The sequence below is a fragment of the Aphidius gifuensis genome, linkage group LG1 (genome assembly GCF_014905175.1).
Source record: "Aphidius gifuensis isolate YNYX2018 linkage group LG1, ASM1490517v1, whole genome shotgun sequence".
Classification (NCBI taxonomy): domain Eukaryota; kingdom Metazoa; phylum Arthropoda; class Insecta; order Hymenoptera; family Braconidae; genus Aphidius; species Aphidius gifuensis.
The window spans coordinates 7751967-7774518 of record NC_057788.1 but is presented as its reverse complement, the minus strand read 5'-3'; the positions used below and the strand labels follow the sequence as shown (position 1 = coordinate 7774518).

At 24.8% G+C, this 22552-nt stretch overlaps 4 protein-coding genes and 1 long non-coding RNA gene across 5 annotated transcripts; 4 read left to right on the top strand and 1 right to left on the bottom strand.

The window, feature by feature from the left end:
• LOC122847539 (acyl-CoA:lysophosphatidylglycerol acyltransferase 1-like) lies at nucleotides 1-3351 on the top strand. Its single transcript, XM_044145302.1, has 7 exons — nucleotides 1-954; nucleotides 1450-1667; nucleotides 1812-2026; nucleotides 2098-2268; nucleotides 2334-2430; nucleotides 2510-2661; nucleotides 2783-3351. The coding sequence occupies exons 1-7, from the start codon at nucleotides 848-850 to the stop codon at nucleotides 3017-3019; spliced, it is 1197 nt and encodes a 398-aa protein (XP_044001237.1). The 5' UTR covers nucleotides 1-847; the 3' UTR covers nucleotides 3020-3351.
• Nucleotides 3352-5173: 1822 nt separating this feature from the next.
• Nucleotides 5174-8419, bottom strand: LOC122847924 (SET and MYND domain-containing protein 4-like). The gene is made up of 4 exons (XM_044145781.1): nucleotides 8407-8419; nucleotides 8217-8342; nucleotides 7203-8093; nucleotides 5174-5196 (listed from the first exon to the last, which is right to left on the bottom strand). Exons 1-4 carry the CDS (start codon nucleotides 8417-8419, stop codon nucleotides 5174-5176), a joined length of 1053 nt encoding a protein of 350 aa, XP_044001716.1.
• A 556-nt stretch (nucleotides 8420-8975) lies between these two features.
• On the top strand, nucleotides 8976-15278 carry LOC122847923 (myosin-G heavy chain-like). Its single transcript, XM_044145780.1, has 5 exons — nucleotides 8976-8980; nucleotides 9137-11909; nucleotides 12343-12781; nucleotides 13180-13872; nucleotides 14453-15278. Exons 1-5 carry the CDS (start codon nucleotides 8976-8978, stop codon nucleotides 14671-14673), a joined length of 4131 nt encoding a protein of 1376 aa, XP_044001715.1. The 3' UTR covers nucleotides 14674-15278.
• A 5369-nt stretch (nucleotides 15279-20647) lies between these two features.
• Nucleotides 20648-21123, top strand: LOC122847556. Its single transcript, XR_006373378.1, has 3 exons — nucleotides 20648-20719; nucleotides 20825-20940; nucleotides 21020-21123. It is a non-coding gene; the product is annotated as an uncharacterized LOC122847556 (long non-coding RNA).
• Nucleotides 21124-21491: 368 nt separating this feature from the next.
• Nucleotides 21492-22349, top strand: LOC122847922 (serpin B3-like). The gene is made up of 5 exons (XM_044145779.1): nucleotides 21492-21518; nucleotides 21584-21798; nucleotides 21903-22097; nucleotides 22201-22249; nucleotides 22303-22349. Exons 2-5 carry the CDS (start codon nucleotides 21724-21726, stop codon nucleotides 22347-22349), a joined length of 366 nt encoding a protein of 121 aa, XP_044001714.1. The 5' UTR covers nucleotides 21492-21518; nucleotides 21584-21723.
• The last annotated feature ends 203 nt before the right edge of the window (nucleotides 22350-22552 follow it).

Sequence of the window (22552 nt, the reverse complement as noted above, 5' to 3'; positions counted from 1 at the left end):
GTTTATCAATATTTTTTCAATCATCTATTATTATTCAAACTAAATACAAATAAATTCATTCATTTGAATTTTAATTTACAAGGTTAAGGGTTATATTTGAAGATGTTTTGTGTGTGTGTGTTTTGTATTTTTATGAATGTATATGTTTGCACTCGTTTTAAGTGAGAATGTATGTGGGTAATTTCGCAGATGTGTCCGAATTAAATTGAAAGGTGTGCACAAGTAAGCCAACTCTATTTCCGGGGGAAGGGGAATTATAACGAATATACTATTTACATTAACAAAAAAAAAAATTTCCTCTTTTTTTTTTTTATAATATAATAATATCAAAGTCTCATGATGACACATTTGTAATTAAATAATGAGTCAACATCGCACGATTCTTACCACCGGTCAACTTTGATGAAAAAAACGTCAAATAAACAACAAAAAAGTGAAAATAACATATTAATTAATTAATTATTGTTTTGATAAATATTTTCATGTTTTTGTGTATATTTTTTAAGTGTATACTTTTTTACATAAACTAATTTTATTTTTTTTTATTTTTAATTTATAAATTTTGTGCGACGTTGTTTTTTTTTTTTTTTTTTTTATATAATTTGCAAATTATTCATGTGTGTATTTATTCTTGTTTTTATAATTTTATTTATTATTATTTTCAGTCAAATAAAAATTAAAAAAAAATAAATAGTGAAAATTAAATTTTTGTGTGTTTACAAAATTTTTATTTGTTTGTGTGAGTTTTATTGTTGTCATACATTATGCAATAATAATAATAATTAAAAAAAAAGAAAAATAAATAAATAAAAAGTTTAGCTTCAAGTAGGAAGCTTCAGGGAATGATATGGTCGATGAAAATTGTCCACGTGAGGACTATATAATTATACCTGAGTGTCAAACTTTATCAAAAATGCCAGACTCATCCCCTTCTCCTTCATCAGCCTTGATTAAGTAAGTTTATTTATACACATATATATATTATTTATTGTTTAATCATTTATTCAACATATCTATCAATAATCATTTCAGTATATTTCAATTTATTACATCATATAAAAAATTTCCTCAAGTTAAATATTATTTATTTTTTAAAAAAATATATTCATATTTTTATTAATTTTCATTTTATTTTTATCAACATTATTGTCACCGGCTTGTTATATTAATATTACTCACGAACTAGTTGATAAAATATTATTTTTCCACCTGTATTATTGTATAATTAATTACTATTATTTTTTTTTTTTTTTTCTATATTTTTTAACCTTGTGTGTTGAACAATTTTAAAACACAAAAAATATGTTTTTGTTGTTGTTATTTTCAAAATTGATAAGGTTGTTGTTTTAATAATTTTTTTAATAAGTTAATATAATAGTTATCTTTAAAATTTGTTTGTTAATTTTTTTACAATTGTTTGATTATTAATATGTAATTTTTTTTTGACAGTATTTTAAGTGGTATTGTGATACTCATAAAAAGCTTCCTAAGAATTGGATTTGTCCTTGTAAATAATGCTTACTGTATTCCAACATATATGGTATGGATGATATTTTTATATCCAATGAAATATTATCATCCACAATTTTATTGGAAACTTGAAGGTTTATTTTTTCACTGGTTATTGGCAATGGTTTCCATGTGGTCTTGGTCTGCTGGTTATGACAGTGAGTACATTTACAAACATAAAAAAACCTGATCAATTATCATTAATATTTTTGATATTTACTTGACCCTAAAAGTAAAAATATTATGAAAATTTTATTTAAAATCAAGCAATAGTAATTATGTTTTTGTTTCTTTTAAAATAGTCATTGAACAAGGTGATGATATTGAACAAATTATTAATGAAAGAACACTCGTCGTTGCAAATCATCAAAGTACTGGTGATGTACCAATGTTGATGAATATATTTAATTCAAAACCAAATGTTTTACCAAATGTCATGTGGATCATGGATAGTGTATTTAAATATACAAATTTTGGTATTGTTTCATTGATTCATCAAGATTTTTTTATATGTGCAGTGAGTATTTATAATAATTATTATTAAATTTATCAATTAATTATTTTAACAATTTTTATTTCTATTAAAAGGGAAGAAAAAATCGAGAAGGAAGTTTAAAACAATTAGAAAAACATATTGATGAATCTTATATACCACGTGAAAGAAAATGGATGGTATTATTTCCAGAAGGTGGTTTTCTTTGTAAAAGAAGAGAAACATCACAAAGATTTGCTAAAAAAAATAATTTACCAATTCTTGAGGTATAATTTAATATATTAATATATTTAATATAAAAATTTAATCATGTTAATTTATTTTTTATTAGAATGTAACATTGCCAAGAGTTGGTGCAATGCAAACAATTGTTGATCGATTAAGTCCCTGTCAAAATAATAATTTTTCTGATCAATTAAATACCATGGGTAAGATAAATACATGTACATTAATCTGAATGATTTGTTTTTTTGTGTTTGAATTTAATAATACTGGCTTTATTGTTAGGTACCAGTTTATCTAAACCTCAAATAAATTGGATACTTGACATAACGATAGCATATCCACAAGGCAAACCAATCGATTTGCCGACAATAATTACAGGGTCAAGGCCACCCTGCGAAACCGTCCTTTTTTATCGTTTATATCCAAGCACAGTGGTATGTTTTTTTAATTCCTATTTAAATTTTACTAATCAATACAACAAACCTTTGCTTATTTAATAATTTACAATAACAAATTAAAGTAGAATAAACAATTATTGTTAAATTTATTATTCAGGTACCAAAAGATCCAGATGCATTAGCTAAATGGCTTTATGATAGATGGGCAGAAAAAGAAACATTGTTAGATAATTTTTATAAATATGGATCATTTCTTGGTCCTGGACAACCAGCACCTGAAGGACATAAAATTCAACAGGATTCATTGAGATATCTTATTCTTCATTTATTTTTTTTAACATCAAGCTACGTACATTATCATATTATTTCATATGTGTTATCGTGTATTTGGTGAAAAAAATATAAATAAGACAAATTTTATAATCAAGGCGATAATAATTTAGTTCATCTAGTGTGTCACAATGGTTTTTTTTTTTTCTTTTTTTTTTTTTTGCACAAAAGAAAGTTTTTTATAAATTTTCAACAAATGCTTTTTGCTTTTTTTTTTTCTTTACATCTTTTTACTATATATAATATATTTTGTACATAAAAAAAAAACGAAAATTTCAAGTGTTTAAAATTAGTATTGTTTTTTTTTTTGTTTTTTTTGCTATAATTTGTCGATTGAAAATATTACAATAGTCACAAATAAATCGATGTAATTTACTTGAAAATAAGATAAAAATATAATTCATTTGAAATATACGATGAATAAATAATGAGTGTATAAAATTGCCTTTTAATTGGAATTATTTATCATTAAATTAACACAGTTTATCAGTGGATTATGAATATTCAAAAAAATTGGCAGATAAAAATAATTATTGTTATATAAATTATAATGACAATTTTGGAATTAAAAAAAAATGCATATACATTTAGTGTAGGTATTTTTGTTTAGAAAAATAAATTCGTTAGTTTGTGATATACTTTATATTCTAAACGAATAATAGGTGGAAAAAAAAATGAAAAATTAGAATTTAAAAAGGAAATAGACTAATGATAACAATGAAAATCAATATTTTTAAATGAATGTAATTTTTTCTAATGAAACTTTTGCCTATATCAATGTTTCCCAGCCACTTTTTAATTGTAAAAATAAATTTTTTTCTCTTCTCTTTTGTTAATGAATGTGTATTGAATGATAATTGAATGAAATAGAAAAATAAAATATTACAAGGTGATTAACAAAACAACATTACATGATCAAAATTAATAAATTTGTATAATTTTAATTTTTTGATTTATAATTTATATATCGCACAACAAAAAAAAAAAAAAATTACAAATCTTATTTATAATTTTTTATGTTTATTTGTGAGCACTGTTGGGTAAAAATGTTAAGTATGTTAAATTATTAAATGACATTCGAGGTTCCAGTTGAATTGTACACTGAGTTTAAAGAAGAAAAAAAAATCAAAAGAAAAAAAAAAATAATGATGTATCAATTGAGCATAATCCACCTAGTCTGTTCAATCAATATTATTTATATTTAAAAAATATTATTTAACATGATAAACCATGACCAACATAGTAATTTTCAAAAAGGAATTAATTAAAATAATAATTGTATTTTGTAAAATAAATTATTAATATTCACTAGAACAAATTGATTAATATTTTATTTTTCTTCATTTTATTGCATTTAAAGATTTTAATAATAAAATTGTTATTGTTATTATAAAATTAAATGTGTAACCTTGAGTTTGTAACATTGAACTTTATTCAATGTCGTATTGATCAAATTAATACTTTGTACAATAAATAATACTAGCTTTATTGTTAGCTACCAGTTTATCTGAACCACAAATAAATTGGATACTTGATATAACGATAGCATATCCACAAGGCAAACCAATCGATTTGCCGACAATAATTACAGGGTCAAGGCCGAAAACATGAAACCAATGTCTTTTTATCGTTTATATCCAAGCACAGTGGTATGTTTTTTTAATTCCTATTTAAATTTTACTAATCAATACAACAAACCTTTGCTTATTTAATAATTCACAATAACAAATAAAAGTAGAATAAACAATTGTTAAATTTATTATTCAGGTACCAAAAGATCCAGATGCATTAGCTAAATGGCTGTATGATAAATGGGCAGAAAAAGAAAGATTGTTAGATAATTTTTATAAATATGGATCATTTCTTGGTCCTGGACAACCAGCACCTGAAGGACATAAAATTCAACAAGATTCATTGAGATATCTTATTCTTCATTTATTATTTTTAACATCAAGCTATGTACATTATCATATTATTGTGTATCTGGTGAAAAAAAATATAAATAAGACAAATTTTATAATCAAGGCGATATTATTTTAGTTCATCTAGTGTGTCACAATGGTTTTTTTTTTCTTTTTTTTTGCACAAAAGAAAGTTTTTTATAAATTTTCAACAAATTAAAATGCTTTTTGCTTTTTTTTTCTTTACATCTTTTTACTTTCTATAATATTTTTTGTACATAAAAAAAAAACGAAAATTTCAAGTGTTTAACATGAGTTTATTGTTTTCTTTCATTTTGTGCTGTAATTTGTTGATTAAAAATATTACAATATTTAATATCAATGTAATTTACTTGAAAAAAAGATAAAAATATAATTCATTTGATTGATTAATTTTTCATGACGTTTTAACTTTTGGAATTTTTTTTTTTTTTCCCTTTTTTTTTATCTGTCATTTAACAAAAAAATAATAATGATAGAAATAATTAACATTTTGACAATAAGAATTATTAACATTCAATCATAATTTTAATATCAAAAATATCATGAAAAAATAAATGAGTATGTTGAGATCAAACTCATTCGCAAAATTGTTCTTCTTTTTATTTGATACAAAAAAAAAATAGAATATTTAACAATAAATTGTGTTTTAAAAAATTACTAGACCAATTTCTCGTCTTTAAGTTGAATAATTCCTCATTAACTTTAGGAAATATTAAAAAAAAAAAAATATAAATTTTTTTATCTTGATCAAACAATATTTGCTCATTAACAAATATTATTTTTTAAGAATAATTATTAACATTCAATCATAATTTTAATATCAAAAATATCATGAAAAAATAAATGAGTATGTTGAGATCAAACTCATTCGCAAAATTGTTCTTCTTTTTATTTGATAAAAAAAAAAAATAGAATATTTAAACAATAAATTGTGTTTTAAAAAATTACTAGACCAATTTCTCGTCTTTAAGTTGAATAATTCCTCATTAACTTTAGGAAATATTAAAAAAAAAAAAATATAAATTTTTTTATCTTGATCAAACAATATTTGCTCATTAACAAATATTATTTTTTAAGAATAATTATTAACATTCAATCATAATTTTAATATCAAAAATATCATGAAAAAATAAATGAGTATGTTGAGATCAAACTCATTCGCAAAATTGTTCTTCTTTTTATTTGATACAAAAAAAAAAAAAAAAAAATAGAATATTTAACAATAAATTGTGTTTTAAAAAATTACTAGACCAATTTCTCGTCTTTAAGTTGAATAATTCCTCATTAACTTTAGGAAATATTAAAAAAAAAAAAATATAAATTTTTTTATCTTGATCAAACAATATTTGCTCATTAACAAATATTATTTTTTAAGAATAATTATTAACATTCAATCATAATTTTAATATCAAAAAAAAAAAAAGAGTATGTTGAGAGTTATCTGTTATTTAACAAAAAAAAAAAAAAAAAAAGATCAGCTTTCAATTAATTGATGAATTAAAAAGATGCCATTTTAGCTATTTCTTTCATATATCGTTTTTACAAAGATAGTACGACTTGGTACTTCCAACAAACTTAATGCTTTTCGTAAAATGTTCTGAGCTTCAAGTTTTAGATCTGAGTTTGGTCTAAAATTTCTTTGGCATCTTCTTACAAGCTTACTGGCATCATTGATTAAACGAGTTGAAGGAATCAATTCGTTATTGAGGCAAAAGTATTTTATGGCACCATTATAAGCAGACTCAACTTTTCGGTTTAGTGAATCAATTTTGTCGCAAATTGCAAGTGTTTCACAAATATCGTTACCCACTGAATTTTCTTCTAACTTCCAATCATTAATACATGCTTCACAAACGCACATGTAATTATTTGAATAATTTATCTTGGCATATAACCGTCTTGGCATCAACCCATAATCTTGCCAATCAAGCATGCGGGAATATCCAATCTTATCTCCTTTTTTTATCTGTTCTGTTGTAAAAAATAAATCATGGTCTTTCACTTGAATACTTGAAATTTGTGAGTAGCATTGATTGTGGAAGTTTAAAGAACCAGGAGTTAATGTTGCACAATGTAATTTCGTCATATCCGAACAAGTATCAGTTTTATATAAATTAATTATTCTCATGTTGTTATGCATAAATGCCAACAAATACATGAATTCCTTATTATTTGTTAAATCACATAATAATTCATTGCCTTTTATAATTTTAATTTTCAGTGCCATGTAATAAGTTATCAACAAACTGTTAGCAAAAAATGTAGAGTAGTTATTATTTGCTCTAAAATTATAATCATATTTACCTTTGTCAACACTACCATATTTATTGGGATCATGGTCACTCTTGAGTAATTCAACTTTTGTTGGTGATTTAGCATTGACATCATAAGTAGACATTAATTTATCAATATCACATTCACATTCTTTGTATGCTTTGATGGTTGTTCTGAGTGCCATTGTAAGAACAATGTAATCGTCATCAATTAATAGTAAGGGTAATATAGCACACTCTATCGAGTGATATTGCTCATGTGATTCGTTGAGGCAATCAACTGAGCAGTATAATACTAGTGGACATGCTTCACATGCTATGCCATTATAAGTTTGCTTCTTACAAAACCAACAAAAGTTATGTCGATCATCACGACTTACGACACTGACATATGTCTTACAAGCGCCAATTAATTCACCAGGTAAAAGGTCTCTCGTTGCTGTTAAAAACCGACCAAGTTCATCTGAATAATTGAGTTTAACAGCATCAGAAAAACCAGGAATGAATTCATTTTTTTCTGGAAATATTGGTATGGTTGGCTCAAATAGGCATTCATTGCCAGCATTAAAACTGATACCAGATATGCTTTCAAAATTATACACTAAATCTTGAATTAAGTTGTCATCTTCTTCATTAAACATCATTGGATTATCAACTAATGTAGATAGAGATTGTATTGTCAAAGCAATATGACTTTTGGCTTGGCGACGAAAAATTTCTTGCTGTACACTTGATGGAAAAAAGTCCAAGTTTATTCTAGATATATCATCTACACACGACTGGAACATACTGAGTCTAAACAATAAATCGCTACGATCATTCAGTAATAACGATAATTCTTGGCTATTTGTTTTTGCAAATAGAATTTTAATAGTAAATTTCTTTAGCAATTTAACTGCTTCTGAATCTTCGACTTCGCATTCTATTTTAAACAAATCATTTGTAATAGATTTTTTAAAATCAATATTCAATAAATCAATTTTTGGTATAACAAGTTGTTGATCATCATTATTATTATGCAAGTGGTTCATTAAATATTTCATACGTTGCTCTGTGTTCATGTTAGTGATTTTATCGTTTTCGCTAACTGGTAAAACAGATAAAATTTCATCTTTAACTCTTGTTTTCCATTTGGCAATTGTGCCAAGATAAATTTCCAGACGTTTCGTATCTAAAAAAAAAACAAATTAATTCATCTAAGTATTCAATTTAAAATTATTAACTACTATTATTACCTTCTTGATCCATTGCACAACTAATTTTTTTATTATACAGCTTATTTATAGATGAGTCCTAGACTGTGGCATTTAATCTGGAAACAGTATACATATAGTTATAATAGTTGTAAATTAACTGAAATATATAATTTTTTTTTTCTTTGTGGCACACTGAGTGCGACTGAAAAATTGTATACGAGCTGGGTGAATAAACAATAATTGTTGATGTATAAACGATGAATGTAGTTTAATTATAATAATATTAATAATAATAATTATAATAACAATCAAATTATTTTAAAGTTATATACACTTTCCCCAATTACGTTAATTTTTCATTTAAATTTTTTTGTTTGAATTTATATTTATTTAATAAAAATATATAATTAATTATTAATATTCATAAAACAATATTAAAATATGAATAATATATTTTGTTGATTATACACAGTTGAATGAACTATAATTTTTTTTTTTCAGCATATTTATAGTTAAACAAAAAGAAAATTAATATTATTGATATAAAATTTAAAGTCTTTTTCTTATTATTATTTTTCATTGAAATATTAACTCATGGATGAATGAGCATGTCGCAAGCAGATTTCTAAATTCTATTGATCACCGGAATTTTTTATTTAATATCATACAAATAGTATGATATTAAAAGGAGAAAATTAATTAAAACAAAAATAATTATTAAATACAATCGAAACGAAGAGAAAAAAAATAGGGGAAAATTAAAATGAAGACATGACGTATCAAAATTATTAAAACCACTTGAAGAACGTCATTTAAAGCAATTTAGTTTAACATGGGAATTTTTTAATAAAAAATTATATCAAAATTATATTTATTTTTATGAGCCAACAATTAGAAATATATTACCATCAGTTGTTTGTCAATTAAGAAAACCACGTAAAGGTAAAGGTTATCAAATACTTCTTGAACGTTATCTTGGTTTCGTTGATGAAATGATGAGAATTGCGGGTTTATGGCCAGAAAAAGAAGTGCTAATTGATCAATATAGTGCTGAAAAAGTAGCTCAAATAATGAAATCAGATGTTATTCATACAATTAATTGGAAATTAAATACAACTGATGAAATAATATTAATGGATTTTAAAAAAAAATCTCATATACCTGGTTTTGGTATTACAAAAAAAAATGTTAATGAATGTTTTAAAAAACCAAAGCTACAATTTAAAATTGCTAAAAAAAGTTTAAATATACAAAATATACGTTCTATGTTGGATGTGTGGGTTAAAAGAATGTATCAAATAATGGCATGTGGTACATTTGGTATTGATGGTCTTGATTTACAATCACATTTGGATTTAGATTATTCACAAAGTACTGATGAAATTATTGAAAAACTTAAAAATAGTTTATCATGTTTTTATTTTAGTTATCAAGTTGCATCATGGCTTGTATTAAGTCGTCCAACTGATAATACAAATGATTCAGATATACAATGTTCAAAGTGTACCGAATTATCATGGGTATCCCATTTAGTTGTTGGTGGTAGAAATGATTTTGGTGAATGTTCACATCCAATATTATCACAAAAATCAAATTCTACAACAACAACAACAGTATCAACATCAACATCATCATCACCAATTATTGATGAATGTAGAAAATTAATTGAAGAAACAAATAAAAAAGATTGTCAATGTATACAATTTCATTTAGGTGAATGGCAAGGTACAACATATCGTGGTTTATTACCATTTCCACCATGTTTATGTACACTTGATGTACGATATTTACCAGCATCTGTATGTCCATGTTTACGTGAAAAACGTGATTTTATGACACGTAAAAAATCAAAAGTTGAATCATTAACAGATACTAAAAAAAATTTATGTTCTGTTGGAATTAATAAAAATGATAAAATTAAAAATATAAAAAATAATATTAATAATAAAAAAAATACAAATACAATATCATCATCTTCATCGGCTTCATCATCAGTATCATCTTCATCTTCATCATCTCCATCACCACAAGTACAGATGAAAAATTCAACAACACAAACACCAAATATAACGATTGATAATCAAAGCAATCCAAATATTATTTGTCATGGAGGCAAATGTATATCACATGGTAATAATAATACAACAATAATAAATGATAATAAACATATGAATAATCATCGTTTATATAATCATTCATGTCATAAATCAACAAGTATTGAATTATCAATTAAAAAAATTTCAACAAATGATTTATCACATAATGATAATAATAATAACTCTGGTGAACTATCTGATTCTGGTAGTTCACATGATGATTCATGCTCAACAAGTAGCTCAACAGCACGTGATAATTCAAAGCATTGTGATTGTTGTTATTGTGAAGTATTTGGACATGGTGTACAGCCAGCTGCACAAGTTAGTCGTAATTATCATGAAATGAGAGAAAGATTACGTCAATTATTAACTAAAAAGAAAGCTAAATGTAAATCAGCAACAAAAGATAATTCATCATCATTATCAATGAATTTAGACACACAATTATTAAATAAAATACAACAACAAAACTTTACTGCAACAGATTCACATGGTAGACCAATTGCACCAATTTTAAAATTAACAAATAATGGTAATTCGAAATACAATCAAAATGATAAAAGGGATTTAGATTCACTTGTTAAATTTATTGAAGGTCCAAATAATAATGATAAACATATTAAAGATATTAAAAATGGAAAAAAAAAAAAAGCAAGACAAAAACAAAAAAAAGCTGATGAGTTATTAAAAAAAGAACAAGATGAATTAGAAAAACAAAAATTAATTGAAATGCAAAAAAAAACACCAGAAGTTACAATAACTGTTGTTGATTCATGTAAATCATTATCACAAAAAAATATAAATAATAAAAATTTACCAAAAGTATCAATAATACCAACAGTACCAGTTGAAACATCATCAACAAAATCTACAGCTGTTAGTAACAATAAAGAAACAACAAAAAATAAACAAAATGAATTAAAAAATAATAAAAATACAACAGATAATAAGGTCAATGGTAATTCTAAAAAATTAAAAAAAAAAGGTACTATTGATAATAAGATAATTGAAGAAGTTAAAGATAAAAAAAAAAGTAAGAAGATGATAAAACAAGAAATAGAAAAATTGTCACCGACAATAGTTGAGCCACCATCACAACAAGAACCAGAGAAATCATTGCCTGAAGTACCATTAACTAAAAAAGAAAGACAAAAATTAAAACGTCAATTGAAAAAAAATGATGAAAAAGAAAATATTAAAGATGATAATATAAAACAACAAGAACAACAGCAACCACAACCACAACCACAAATAGTTACAATTAAAAGAGTTATGGAATCAAATCTTGCCGAGCCAACAGTTACAATAACACTCAAGGGACAAACACCAGCACAAGATAAAGTATTATTTACATTAATTAATGGACAAACAAAAGAACCATCTAAAAATAATGAACAGCAAACAACTGGTAAAAAGAAAAAGAAAAATAAAATTGATAATACAGATGTTACAGCAACACAAAAATTACAACAACAACAACAACAACAACAACAACAACAACAACAACAACAAAATACATTAAAGGTACAAAAAAATAATAATAATCAAAAAGCTAATGATAAAATAATAAAAATTGATGAAAAGAATAAGAAAACTAAAAAGGATAAAAAAAATACTGAAAACAAACGGCCTATTAATAATAATGATTTACCAAAAAATATAATAAAAGATAGCAAAATAATAATCAACAACAAGAAGTAATAATAAAAATAATAATAATAAAAAAGATAATAAAATTCAGCCACTTGTTGAAAGTAAAATACAACAAAATATAACAAATACTGCAACATCTAAAAAAACAAATAAAAAAAATGATAAAAATATAATTGATAATCAACAATTAATTGGTAAAATAAATAATAATTTAACTAAACAAAAAAATACAAAACAACAAGATGATACTAAAAAAATATCAATGACAAAAAATCAAAATTTATTACAATTATCAAAACAAAAAAAAATTAATGATACAAAATTGCCAGTTGATAATTCATCATTGAATAATAATAATAATAATAATAATAATAATAATAATAGTGTAAACAAAACAAATGATGGTAAATCAAAGATTAACATTGAAAGTTTAAAATTACCACCAGGTATAACAATTACAAAAGTTGATACACCAGCAAAGCCATTACCAATTAAATCACAATCAATTAAAAATCAACAAGCACCACAAAAACAAACAACAATAATTGCTGCACCAATGTCTGGTGTACAATCAAATTATTCTGGTTCACAATCTGGTGGTAATGTTATTGTCGTTGATACTGGAAAATTAAAACAAGATTTGATACCTAAAAATATTGATAAAGGTGAGAATATATTTTTCATTTATCATTAAAATAAGTTTTACTTTTTTTTTTTCTTTCAATTTTAATATATTTTTTTTATGGAAAAAAAGTTGGCCAGTTTGATGAGTTGTAAATGTGTGAAGCTTGAAACTCGTTTAATTAACTTCATTTATTTTTAAAAAAGTTACATTTTATTCTTAAAGGAAATGATAAATTTTCAATACGACAAAAAATGTTTTAATCGTAGCTTCATGAAGTGAATAATTAATTATTTTTTTTTTTCATTTCAAATAAAATTATTGTCTCATTTGCATAAATTCACATTTAAAATAATGATACATACGTAACTTGAATATTTATAATAATGATAATTTAAACTTGTCCAATGAAAATATAATTATTTTATTTTTAAATTTCAGGAAATACAAAAGATAATAATCAGCAAGCAAGTAAAAAGAAGAAGAAAAAAAAGAATAGCCCAAATCAGTTGCCACAAAAAACTACAGATAATTTTGAAAATGATGATAATGCTAAAATACTTCATAATCCAACAACAAATATGGTTACAATACGCAATCCAGCATTTGGACCTGCACCTCCTAAAATGGAACCAACACAACAGGCAGCAATAATAAAAGTTGCTGAAAATGGTATGGTTACAATACGAAGTCCAGCTTTACAACAAGCAATGAATGCTGGTTTATCACCATCACCAAAACCAGATTTTATTGTAAAAGGTGATATATCAACTTCAACAACATCACAAACATCAATAAATACAATAAATAATATTAGCAATACAAATGGCATGATAACATCAAGTCTTGCTGAATTACGTAGTCGTTTAACACCAGATTGTACTGGTATAACTGGACTTGCAAATATACAAATAAGTAAATTAGCAAATGGTCAAGCAATACCTGAAAATGGTATTAATTTGAAAGGTACAAGTGTTACATTAACTAAAGTTAAAAATCCAGATAGTTGTTTTAAAAATGATGATGTTTCAACAACTGCTATTTCAACAATACCAACAGCAACAAGTGGAAAAGGAAAAAAAAAGAAAAAACGTGGAAATGGTACGAGTAGTGGTGATGATTGGAATCTTGTTGGTGAGGAATAATGATAAATCATTTTGTAATTCTTTTTTTTTTTCAAATCTTTTCTTTATCTATTCGCTTTTTCTATTACAAAATATTTCGAACGTTTCGAGTCATAAAAAAAAAGTCTAGCTTATTGTTAATTTTTATTATGTAAATTTTTAAAATATACTCTAATTATGTTTTAAAATTATATACTTATTAGAGAATTTTATTGACAAAAAACTGAAGAAAAAAAAAACATTACTCATGAAAATAATGATGTTTATATAATATTAATTTACAAAAAAAAAAAAAAAAACTTTTTATTGTAAATGCTATTTTTTTTTTTTTGTGATAAACAGTAATACTTTAAATTTCAATATTAAAAATAAATAAATGAATTATTAGTTAATAAAATCAATATTTTTTTTTAAAGTCTTGATATATTTTTTTCCCGACAATTTATTTGACTGACTCCCAAAAATAATAAAGGCCATTTAAATTACGAAAAACAGAAGTAAAAAATAAAATAGAAAATTGTATCTAAAATTTAAAATAAAAATTACAAAAATTGAATTGGTTATTTATACTGAGAGATAATATTTTACAGAGAGCGTATTCACGCCAAAAGATATAGACCTCGAGGATGGTGAAATGGATGATGCTGAACGTGAATTAGAAGCCTTCAAACGTTTTTGTCTTCAATCAGTACCACCACCACGAAAAAAAAAAGTCAATTTAAACATCAAGGACATTGTACTAAAGAAAAAATCATCTTCTTCTTCATCTTCATCAACAACTTCTACTACTGCTGTTATTGCAGCAAATTAAAATTATTTTTTTATTATTATTAATAATTATTATCGTTATTATTTTACTTTTATTTTTTCGTAAAATTACATTGCGTTAAAAAAAACAAACAACAACAACAACTTACTAAATGATTGAGTAAGAAAAAAAATATATAAATATATTTTTTTCAATTCTTTTAAATATTTGTCTAAAATTGCTGTAAATTTTAAATAAATAATGAAGAACCGTGAATAATAAAAGTATAATATAGAAAGAAAAAAAAATGTAAAAATGAAATATTTTTAATATTTCATATGTGTTTTTCGAGAGAGATGAAGACAAGCTCATTGTGCTCACCGTGATTTGTTGATCATGATACATTTTGTACGACGAGCTTTAGCTTTTTATTAATAATTATTAAAATATAAAAAAACAATTTGTATGTATGTATGTATCTATAGATTAATAAGAAGTTTATTTGGCTTTTTTTTTAATTAAAAAAAAAAAAGTATTGAATGTTTTTTTGTGAAAAATACGAAAAAGATTTTCATCAATTAGAATTAAACAATCAATACAAATAAATGATAAAAGGGCTTATTGTTGTTGTCAGATAATATCTGTGAATAATTTTGCAATTTTTTTTTAAAAATTGTTGCTGGTCAGTATCAACTAATTGACTCTCAATAATCAAGCCTCACTTGATAATTTAAATATATGATATAACTAGCAAAATTAAATGAGACATTCCACTTTGTTTTTTCTCTTTTTTTCAATGCTATATATATACGCGTACAAGGTTACGCATATAATTTTATTAATTTATTTACTGCAGGTCGTCTCTTGATGCTTTGGAATTTAAAAGTTTATTTATTTTTATCGTTCAAATATTTATACGACCAGAATTTTTAAATGCAAAAAAAAAAAAATAATAATAATATAATTGTAATATTTTTAAATACATCAATTGATTTGACTCAAATAATATATGAAAAATTTTATGAATAAAAAGAGCTGTAAATAAAATTGATGAAATAAAAAACAAAAAAAAACTAAGTTAACTAAGTAAATAGTATTAAAAGAAAAAAAATCTATATAAAAGATAAAAAGGTCGTAAGGAGGATTATGTTTATAAGTATTTTATAAAGAAAAAAACGAAAAAAAAAATTTTCTTTTGAGTAAAAAAAAAAACATTTTGCATTTGTTGAATTTTTTGTCGCCCTGTAAACACGCAATCGAGTGAACGTAGTTTTTTCCAGGTTTACTATTGTTGCATCTATATACAAACGGATGCAAAGATTTGACTCTTCATAGAGGCCAACAATTTAGTCACGCAACACACGCGACGGGACATCAACCAAGCCAGGACATGACACCAATTTGTTATGGTTTTCATGTGCCAAGTAAAATGAAAATCACGACAAAACCAAAACAACAAATATTTCAGATAAATAGATATATATATAGAAAAAGATATGACATTTAAACCGAGATAAGAGACGCGCGCGCGTTAAAAGTAAAATAAAAAAAAATATATATATAGAGATTTGCATTTGGGGGAAAATGAAATATACGAGAATGAGGATATACATTATTCCCCCTTTTAATTTACCCCACTCAAAAATACTTATAACTATACAGAATTTCTAATAGAAGATTTCTAAATAAAAAGAAATAAAAAAAAATAAATATATATAGTCTGTACTTATGATACGTGGGTACAGATATTTTTATTTTTATTTTTTTTTGCAAACTGCAATGTCAAACCCTATTATGAGTCAAATCATAGCCCCAAAAAAAAAATTAAGAAAGTTCGCGAATACGTGCGTTTTACCCTGATGTAACTCTGCTGGATTTTACCTCTCCTTGTATAGCCCTACCATCCTATGCGTATCGTAAATCCATCAAGTGGGCCACCCTTCCGCTTAGCCTATTCCCTTAAAAGCACACCGCCAAAATCCCATGTTACCAAATATTACATGTTGCTGTTGAATATTTTTATTTAATAATAATAATAACAATAAATAATGTAGCGGATTAAGCATGCGCGCGCTGATTTCTTGCGTGCGTACTCGCGAGTCGCGATTGCAAGTACGCAAACTTTGATTTGACTCAGTTTGTCTGCTTGCGTTCGTACGATTGCACGCAATTGCACGTAAGCACTCAATGTCCCTGCCCGGCTTCGGTAATATATAACCGACGAGTGTCAAGTGCCAAGAGAAAAAATAATAATAATAATTTGAGCTCACACACAAAAATCAGGGAAAAAAAAAAATCATCTTGGTGAAGCTCGTCTAAGTGAGAACGTTTTTTTTTTTATTAAGAAAATTAATTTAAACAAAAAATTATTTAGGTATACGTATGTGAGTGATAATTTTTATATAGGTACCTAATTTATTTTTTAAAAAATAATTGTTGTTTATCCAAGGAAAATTAAAAGTACCTATAAAAAGAAGATAAAATCGATTGAATGGGGGTCTTTCTCGATTTCTCTCTTTTTTATTTTATTTTGTTTTTTATTCATTTTCTCTCACTCTCTTAATACTACGTATATATGTGTGTGTGTGTGTGTGCTATGTCAACGTAACCTGCGGAAGCAAAGTTCTTTAAGTTTAACGCAATAATAAAAATAATATTTAATATTCCAAGTAGTTATTTTTTAAGTAAAATGTAATACATATATGTAAAAAATTTCTTCATGGGTGATCCAAGAAAACCAGCAAAAAGATTTGCCTCAATAAAATGCCGACTCATACAAGCACGCGCGATTGCATTGTCTCTCCCCTTCATTTTAAATATAAAAAAAATAAAAAAATTATTATTAAATTATTATTGTTATTAGTTGTGTGTTGATGGTGTTGATGGCCGTGGGGTAGAGAACGGAGCAGACGAGAGAAAAGAAAAGAACTTCTGGATGAAAGGGTCGGGTCGAGGGTAACGTAATATATATAAGTTGCTTCTCGGATGGGGTGGAGAACCAACGGGCCACGGGGTACATGGCAACGCTTGATGATATTAAATGGAAGGGGAAACCTATGGACACGCTCGCACCTAAAAGTTGTGTTGCTCTCGCGCGAGAAAAAAAGAAAAAAAAAAAGAGAAAGAGAGACTGTATTGCACTGCATTGTGTGTGCCTGAGCGTCGTAGTTGTCGTTGGTAATTTGGTATGCAGAAAGTGTGTATAAATGCGGTATTCGCGCACTCTTGTTACACATATACACATATATTTACTTTTTTTTTTTTTTTTAATTCGAGCTCAAAATAATAAAAATAAACAAAAAAAAAAATTGATGGAAGAAAATAAATCAAAAGTGTCTTCGATTTTTTTTCGATTTACTTAATTTTTCAGTCTCTATTTGTCCATTTAAACAAAAAAAAAATATATTATTAATTTACGTGACTGCAATATTATTTAATTATTAATATCTACAACAGGTATTTCAACTCTTTAAAAATCCACTAATTATCTATCAAAAAAAAAAAAAAAAACAAATAACAACTAAAAAATAATACTTGTTTTAAAAATTTAAATTCTCTCCACTATTGTGCAATTTATAATAATTAATAACAAATAAATAAAAAAATAATAATAATGACAAGAGAGAGAGAGAGAGAGAATGTTGTAAAAGAATGGATGGATAAAAGTGATGAGAGAAATAGTGAAAAAAATAAAAACGATGGTAGCATATAAAGAGAGAGAGAATCACAGGACGCTATTGGTTGATCAAGTATATCCTGACACTCGACGCTTGCTTTATAAAGTAACATTTGATTGGTTCCTTTTCTCGCTTAATTCAGGCACCGCCTTGCCACCGCCAATTACTCAATTCGTTTCTTTATTACCCGCGGATTGAAAATACCTATTTTATATTTTTACTTTTTTTTTTTTTATGAAAAAAAAAAAAAAAGCAGTAAACTTTAGATTTGGTGAAGGCAATGTATATAAAATGGCAGCCCAACATTTTGTTTTAATGACCTCGCCGTCCAGGTAAGCCAGGTGTAAAATCGATATTTCTGTATCAAAAATACTAATGTTTATTTTATTCTTATTATTTGTTTGAATCCCTACTACAGTATTCGACTTTTTTAATTGAGAAGTATACGAATTATTATTATTTTCAACGTGCCTCATATAATAATATAATTCGTATACTTTTCAATTTTCAAAATTAATATCTCGATTATGCCAATTAATTTAGTAGGGATTACAAAATTAACTTAAATTAATAAAATTAAAAGTATTAAATAAAAAATTAAGTAATTTCGAGCTGTGCAAATTATCGATTTTTTACCTGGCTTACCTGTGGACGGCAGGTCATTAAAACGGAAACCAATAGGTGCAACGTGTTCTGGGTCTCGAGGACTACCATTGAACGTATTTTTGTAATATACGGTTCTGTTTAGGTTTTTTGCAACCTACTCACGGACTAATATAAAATATTTTCAAAGTCATCAAAGAAACAAAAGAAATTGATAAAATATAAAGAAGGAGAGAGAGAGATATAACGAGTAATAAAAAAGTATGAGAGAGATGAAATTTTTTCTGTCCTAAAACGTAAAAACGCACAGTTGAAAAATTCATTTAATTATTAAAAATGAAATAAACTACTAAATAATTCGGTTTTTTTTTTTAAATAAAGCTTGATACTATATAATGTTAAATTATAAAAATCATTAATTTCTATCGTCACCATCATATTTTAAATAAATTTTGAAAATTTGCGAGGGATGAGGTTACCTCTATTTGATGTATATTAAGGCTCGGTAGTTTATTTGCGCTTTCATTTTTTTTTTTTTTTCGGTATTATTATATTTTTTCTCACACTTGACACGAGGCACTACCGTGCCTCTTGATTTCGAAATTAAATTTACAAACATTGTACAATACTTTTACTAATTGCATCGACAGTCGCATAGCGATATTTATATAAATGTATGCGTGCGTTATATATGTATATGCATTGTTTTTATTATGAATACTGAGAGAATGAAAGAATAAAAGAATGAAAATGAAAAAAAATAAAATATTATTGATATAAATACAATATATGAAAAAACTCACCCATAGAGATAAAATAATCCAATAGCAAAGGAAACATTTACAAATACTTCTCACAATGAATTTTGTTTTTATAAAAAAACAAACAAATAATTGTAATAATTTTCACTGAACCACTAATAACCACGTTGTAAAATAAAAAAAAATTTTTATAATTATTGATGATATATATTTTTTTTTGAATTAGCAATTTAATTAATAATTTATTGTGATATAAGATTCATTAGCCTGACCACTTAATTATTTATCAATTTATCAATTATTTATCAATTAATTATTTATCAAAATAAAACTGATGAACGACTCTATCACCCAAAAGTGCTCAACAGGCTTGAACATGCTTGAACAACTATGATTCTATGAAGCACTATGAAGAAAATCTTGGAGAGTGGAGCTCTCAGCTCATGGAAGCACATGCCACATGGATGTTAAAAACACGTACACACATCCATACATACATACATACTTTTTTGTGTTTGTACAAGAGCAAAGAGAGGGGTTGTGACAGTGTGTTGGTCAGTGTTGGTTACTTATTGGTTGGTTATAAATTTACCACAAGAGGGATTGCTTTTACAAAGACCCCGAAACTATTTAAATATTATTTATATTGTATACACAAAGTATTTAATTTGTTTTTTTTTTTTTTTTTCAATGACGACGAAATTTTCTATAAAATATACTATAATATTTGAAAATTATTTATTTTTCATTTTACTTAGCAACAACAATACAGAGAAAATATAAAATATTTAACAAGCTATATATTATTTCAATTAAACGAAAATAAAATTATTTTATTTTTTGAATATTTTGGTTTTACTTATCTTATCTTTTATTCATTGAAGGTCACCAAATAATATACAAAAATATTTTAGATAATTATTCAGCTTGTTTAGATTGTTTGTTGGTATAAATAGTAGTTGTTTAATTCATAAATTTCAGTTTAAATCGTTCAGCCAAACTGACTAGTACCGAGTTCGCTGTTATATTATCAAATCGTAAAGTTATATTCAATCAAAATGAAAACACGTAAGTAAATAATAACTAAATACATAAAATTATAAATAACAAATAGTTTTTTTTGTTTTTTATTTCAATTGATAATAATTTAAATAATAAATAATAAATTTACAGTGATTTTATTATTCATCGTTGCCACAACATGCCTGAGTTTTTCTCATGGACTCGGAGGATCTGAATCTAAAGTTATTCCAAATTCCATAAATCAAATGTCTATTGATTTTTTCAAGGTAATTTGATTATTAAAATAAATTTAATGCATGAATAAATTTTTTATTAAAAACTAATGCATATCAATGAATTTTACAGGTTGCTCTTGATAATCAGGCAGATAATTTTGTCTGTTCACCATTCAGTGTTGCACATGTATTGGCAATAAGTGCATTTGGTTCACAAGGAAACACCAGAGATGAAATAATAACAGTACTTCATATGAAAAATTATTATAAATATATTGAAAAGTTACACAAAAAATACAATTTAACTGGTAGCTTTGACTTGGTAATGGTATGAAAATTAATTTAAAAAAAAATAATTTAAATAATGAAAAATTATATATCATATTTTCAATTGAAATTAAATGTTTTTTCTTTTTGTTTTACACAGAAAAGTGACAGTTTAAAAATGGCAAATAAAATGTATGTTAATGAAAATATTAGTGTAAAGCCAAATTTTAAAAATGGCATAACAAGTATATTTAAATCAGACGTTGAAAGTTTGAATTTTAAAAATTCTTTTGATGCAGCAGATAAAATTAATAATTGGGTTGAAAAAGAAACAAATAATATTAAAAATCTTGTTAAAAGTTGTATTTTATTTTTAATATTTTATTATAAAATTTGATTGTTAATTTTATTATTATTTATTTTGTAGATGATTTTGATGACCAGACTGCTCTTGCTCTTATCGATGCTGTGTACTTCAAGGATAATTGAAAACATAAATTTGAGCTTAATGATGCAGTATCACAATTGTTTCATGTTAACAAAACATAATCCAAAGAAGTGCCAACAATGACCCAGACTGTTAAAGTCAATTACAATGAGCTAAAAGATCTTGATGCAAAAATAGTTGAGCTTCCTTATGAGGTAAATTAAAATTAAATTAAAAAATCTTTTAATTTTTTTTTTCATATTATTTTAATACTGTATAAACTATACTGAAAATTATTATATTTAAATTTATAACACAGATGCCAAAAGAAGCTGGACAAATGTCCATGTTTGTTACTGTTCCAAATAAAATTGATGGATTAAAAAAAATTGAAGAAAATATTTCGAAATTAAATTTGCAAACATTGTACAATACTTTTACTCAAAAAGCTACCATTGCTTTGCCAAAATTTAAAATTCAAACGAAAATTGATCTAAAAAATTATCTGATGAAGGTATATATTATTTAAAAATTATTTAATTATTTTTTGTTATTTTATTTTTGATAAAATATTGCATTTTAAAATTACATGTATTTTAATGTTTTTATTGTTTTAGATGGGAGTCAATGAAGCATTCACTAATGCCGCTGATTTTACTGGTATTAGTAAAAAAATAAATTTATCAATAGTAAAATTTTACAAAAGGCATTCATTGAAGTTAATGAAGAAGGAACAGAAGCAGTTGCTGCAACTCGAATGTTTTAATTTAATTTAATTTTGTTAATATTTTCTCATACAAATTATCAAATATTAATTATATTTTTATAAATAAAGACTCATTTAGATAATTTTTTATTCTTAAATTATTAAAAAACAATATATTTCTAGATGAAATACAAACCCCAATATCAAGTTCTTCAACGACATTTGTTGTTTTTCCAAGTCCCAATATAATATATAAGGTAAAT

Coding starts and splice junctions, on each gene's coding strand:
- LOC122847539 (XM_044145302.1), top strand. CDS start 848: ATGGTCGATGAAAATTGTCCACGTGAGGACTATATAATTATACCTGAG. Junction 955..1,449: donor CCTTCATCAGCCTTGATTAA/GTAAGTTTATTT, acceptor TTTTTTTGACAG/TATTTTAAGTGGTATTGTGA. Junction 2,027..2,097: donor AAGATTTTTTTATATGTGCA/GTGAGTATTTAT, acceptor TTCTATTAAAAG/GGAAGAAAAAATCGAGAAGG.
- LOC122847924 (XM_044145781.1), bottom strand. Junction 8,094..8,216: donor TAACATGAACACAGAGCAAC/GTATGAAATATT, acceptor TGTTTAAAATAG/AATGCGAAGTCGAAGATTCA. Junction 5,197..7,202: donor ATATGGTAGTGTTGACAAAG/GTAAATATGATT, acceptor AACAAATTACAG/CACAAAATGAAAGAAAACAA.
- LOC122847923 (XM_044145780.1), top strand. Junction 12,782..13,179: donor ACCTAAAAATATTGATAAAG/GTGAGAATATAT, acceptor TTTAAATTTCAG/GAAATACAAAAGATAATAAT. Junction 13,873..14,452: donor TGATGATTGGAATCTTGTTG/GTGAGGAATAAT, acceptor AATATTTTACAG/AGAGCGTATTCACGCCAAAA.
- LOC122847922 (XM_044145779.1), top strand. CDS start 21,724: ATGACCCAGACTGTTAAAGTCAATTACAATGAGCTAAAAGATCTTGAT. Junction 21,799..21,902: donor TAGTTGAGCTTCCTTATGAG/GTAAATTAAAAT, acceptor TTTATAACACAG/ATGCCAAAAGAAGCTGGACA. Junction 22,250..22,302: donor CGCTGATTTTACTGGTATTA/GTAAAAAAATAA, acceptor CATTCATTGAAG/TTAATGAAGAAGGAACAGAA.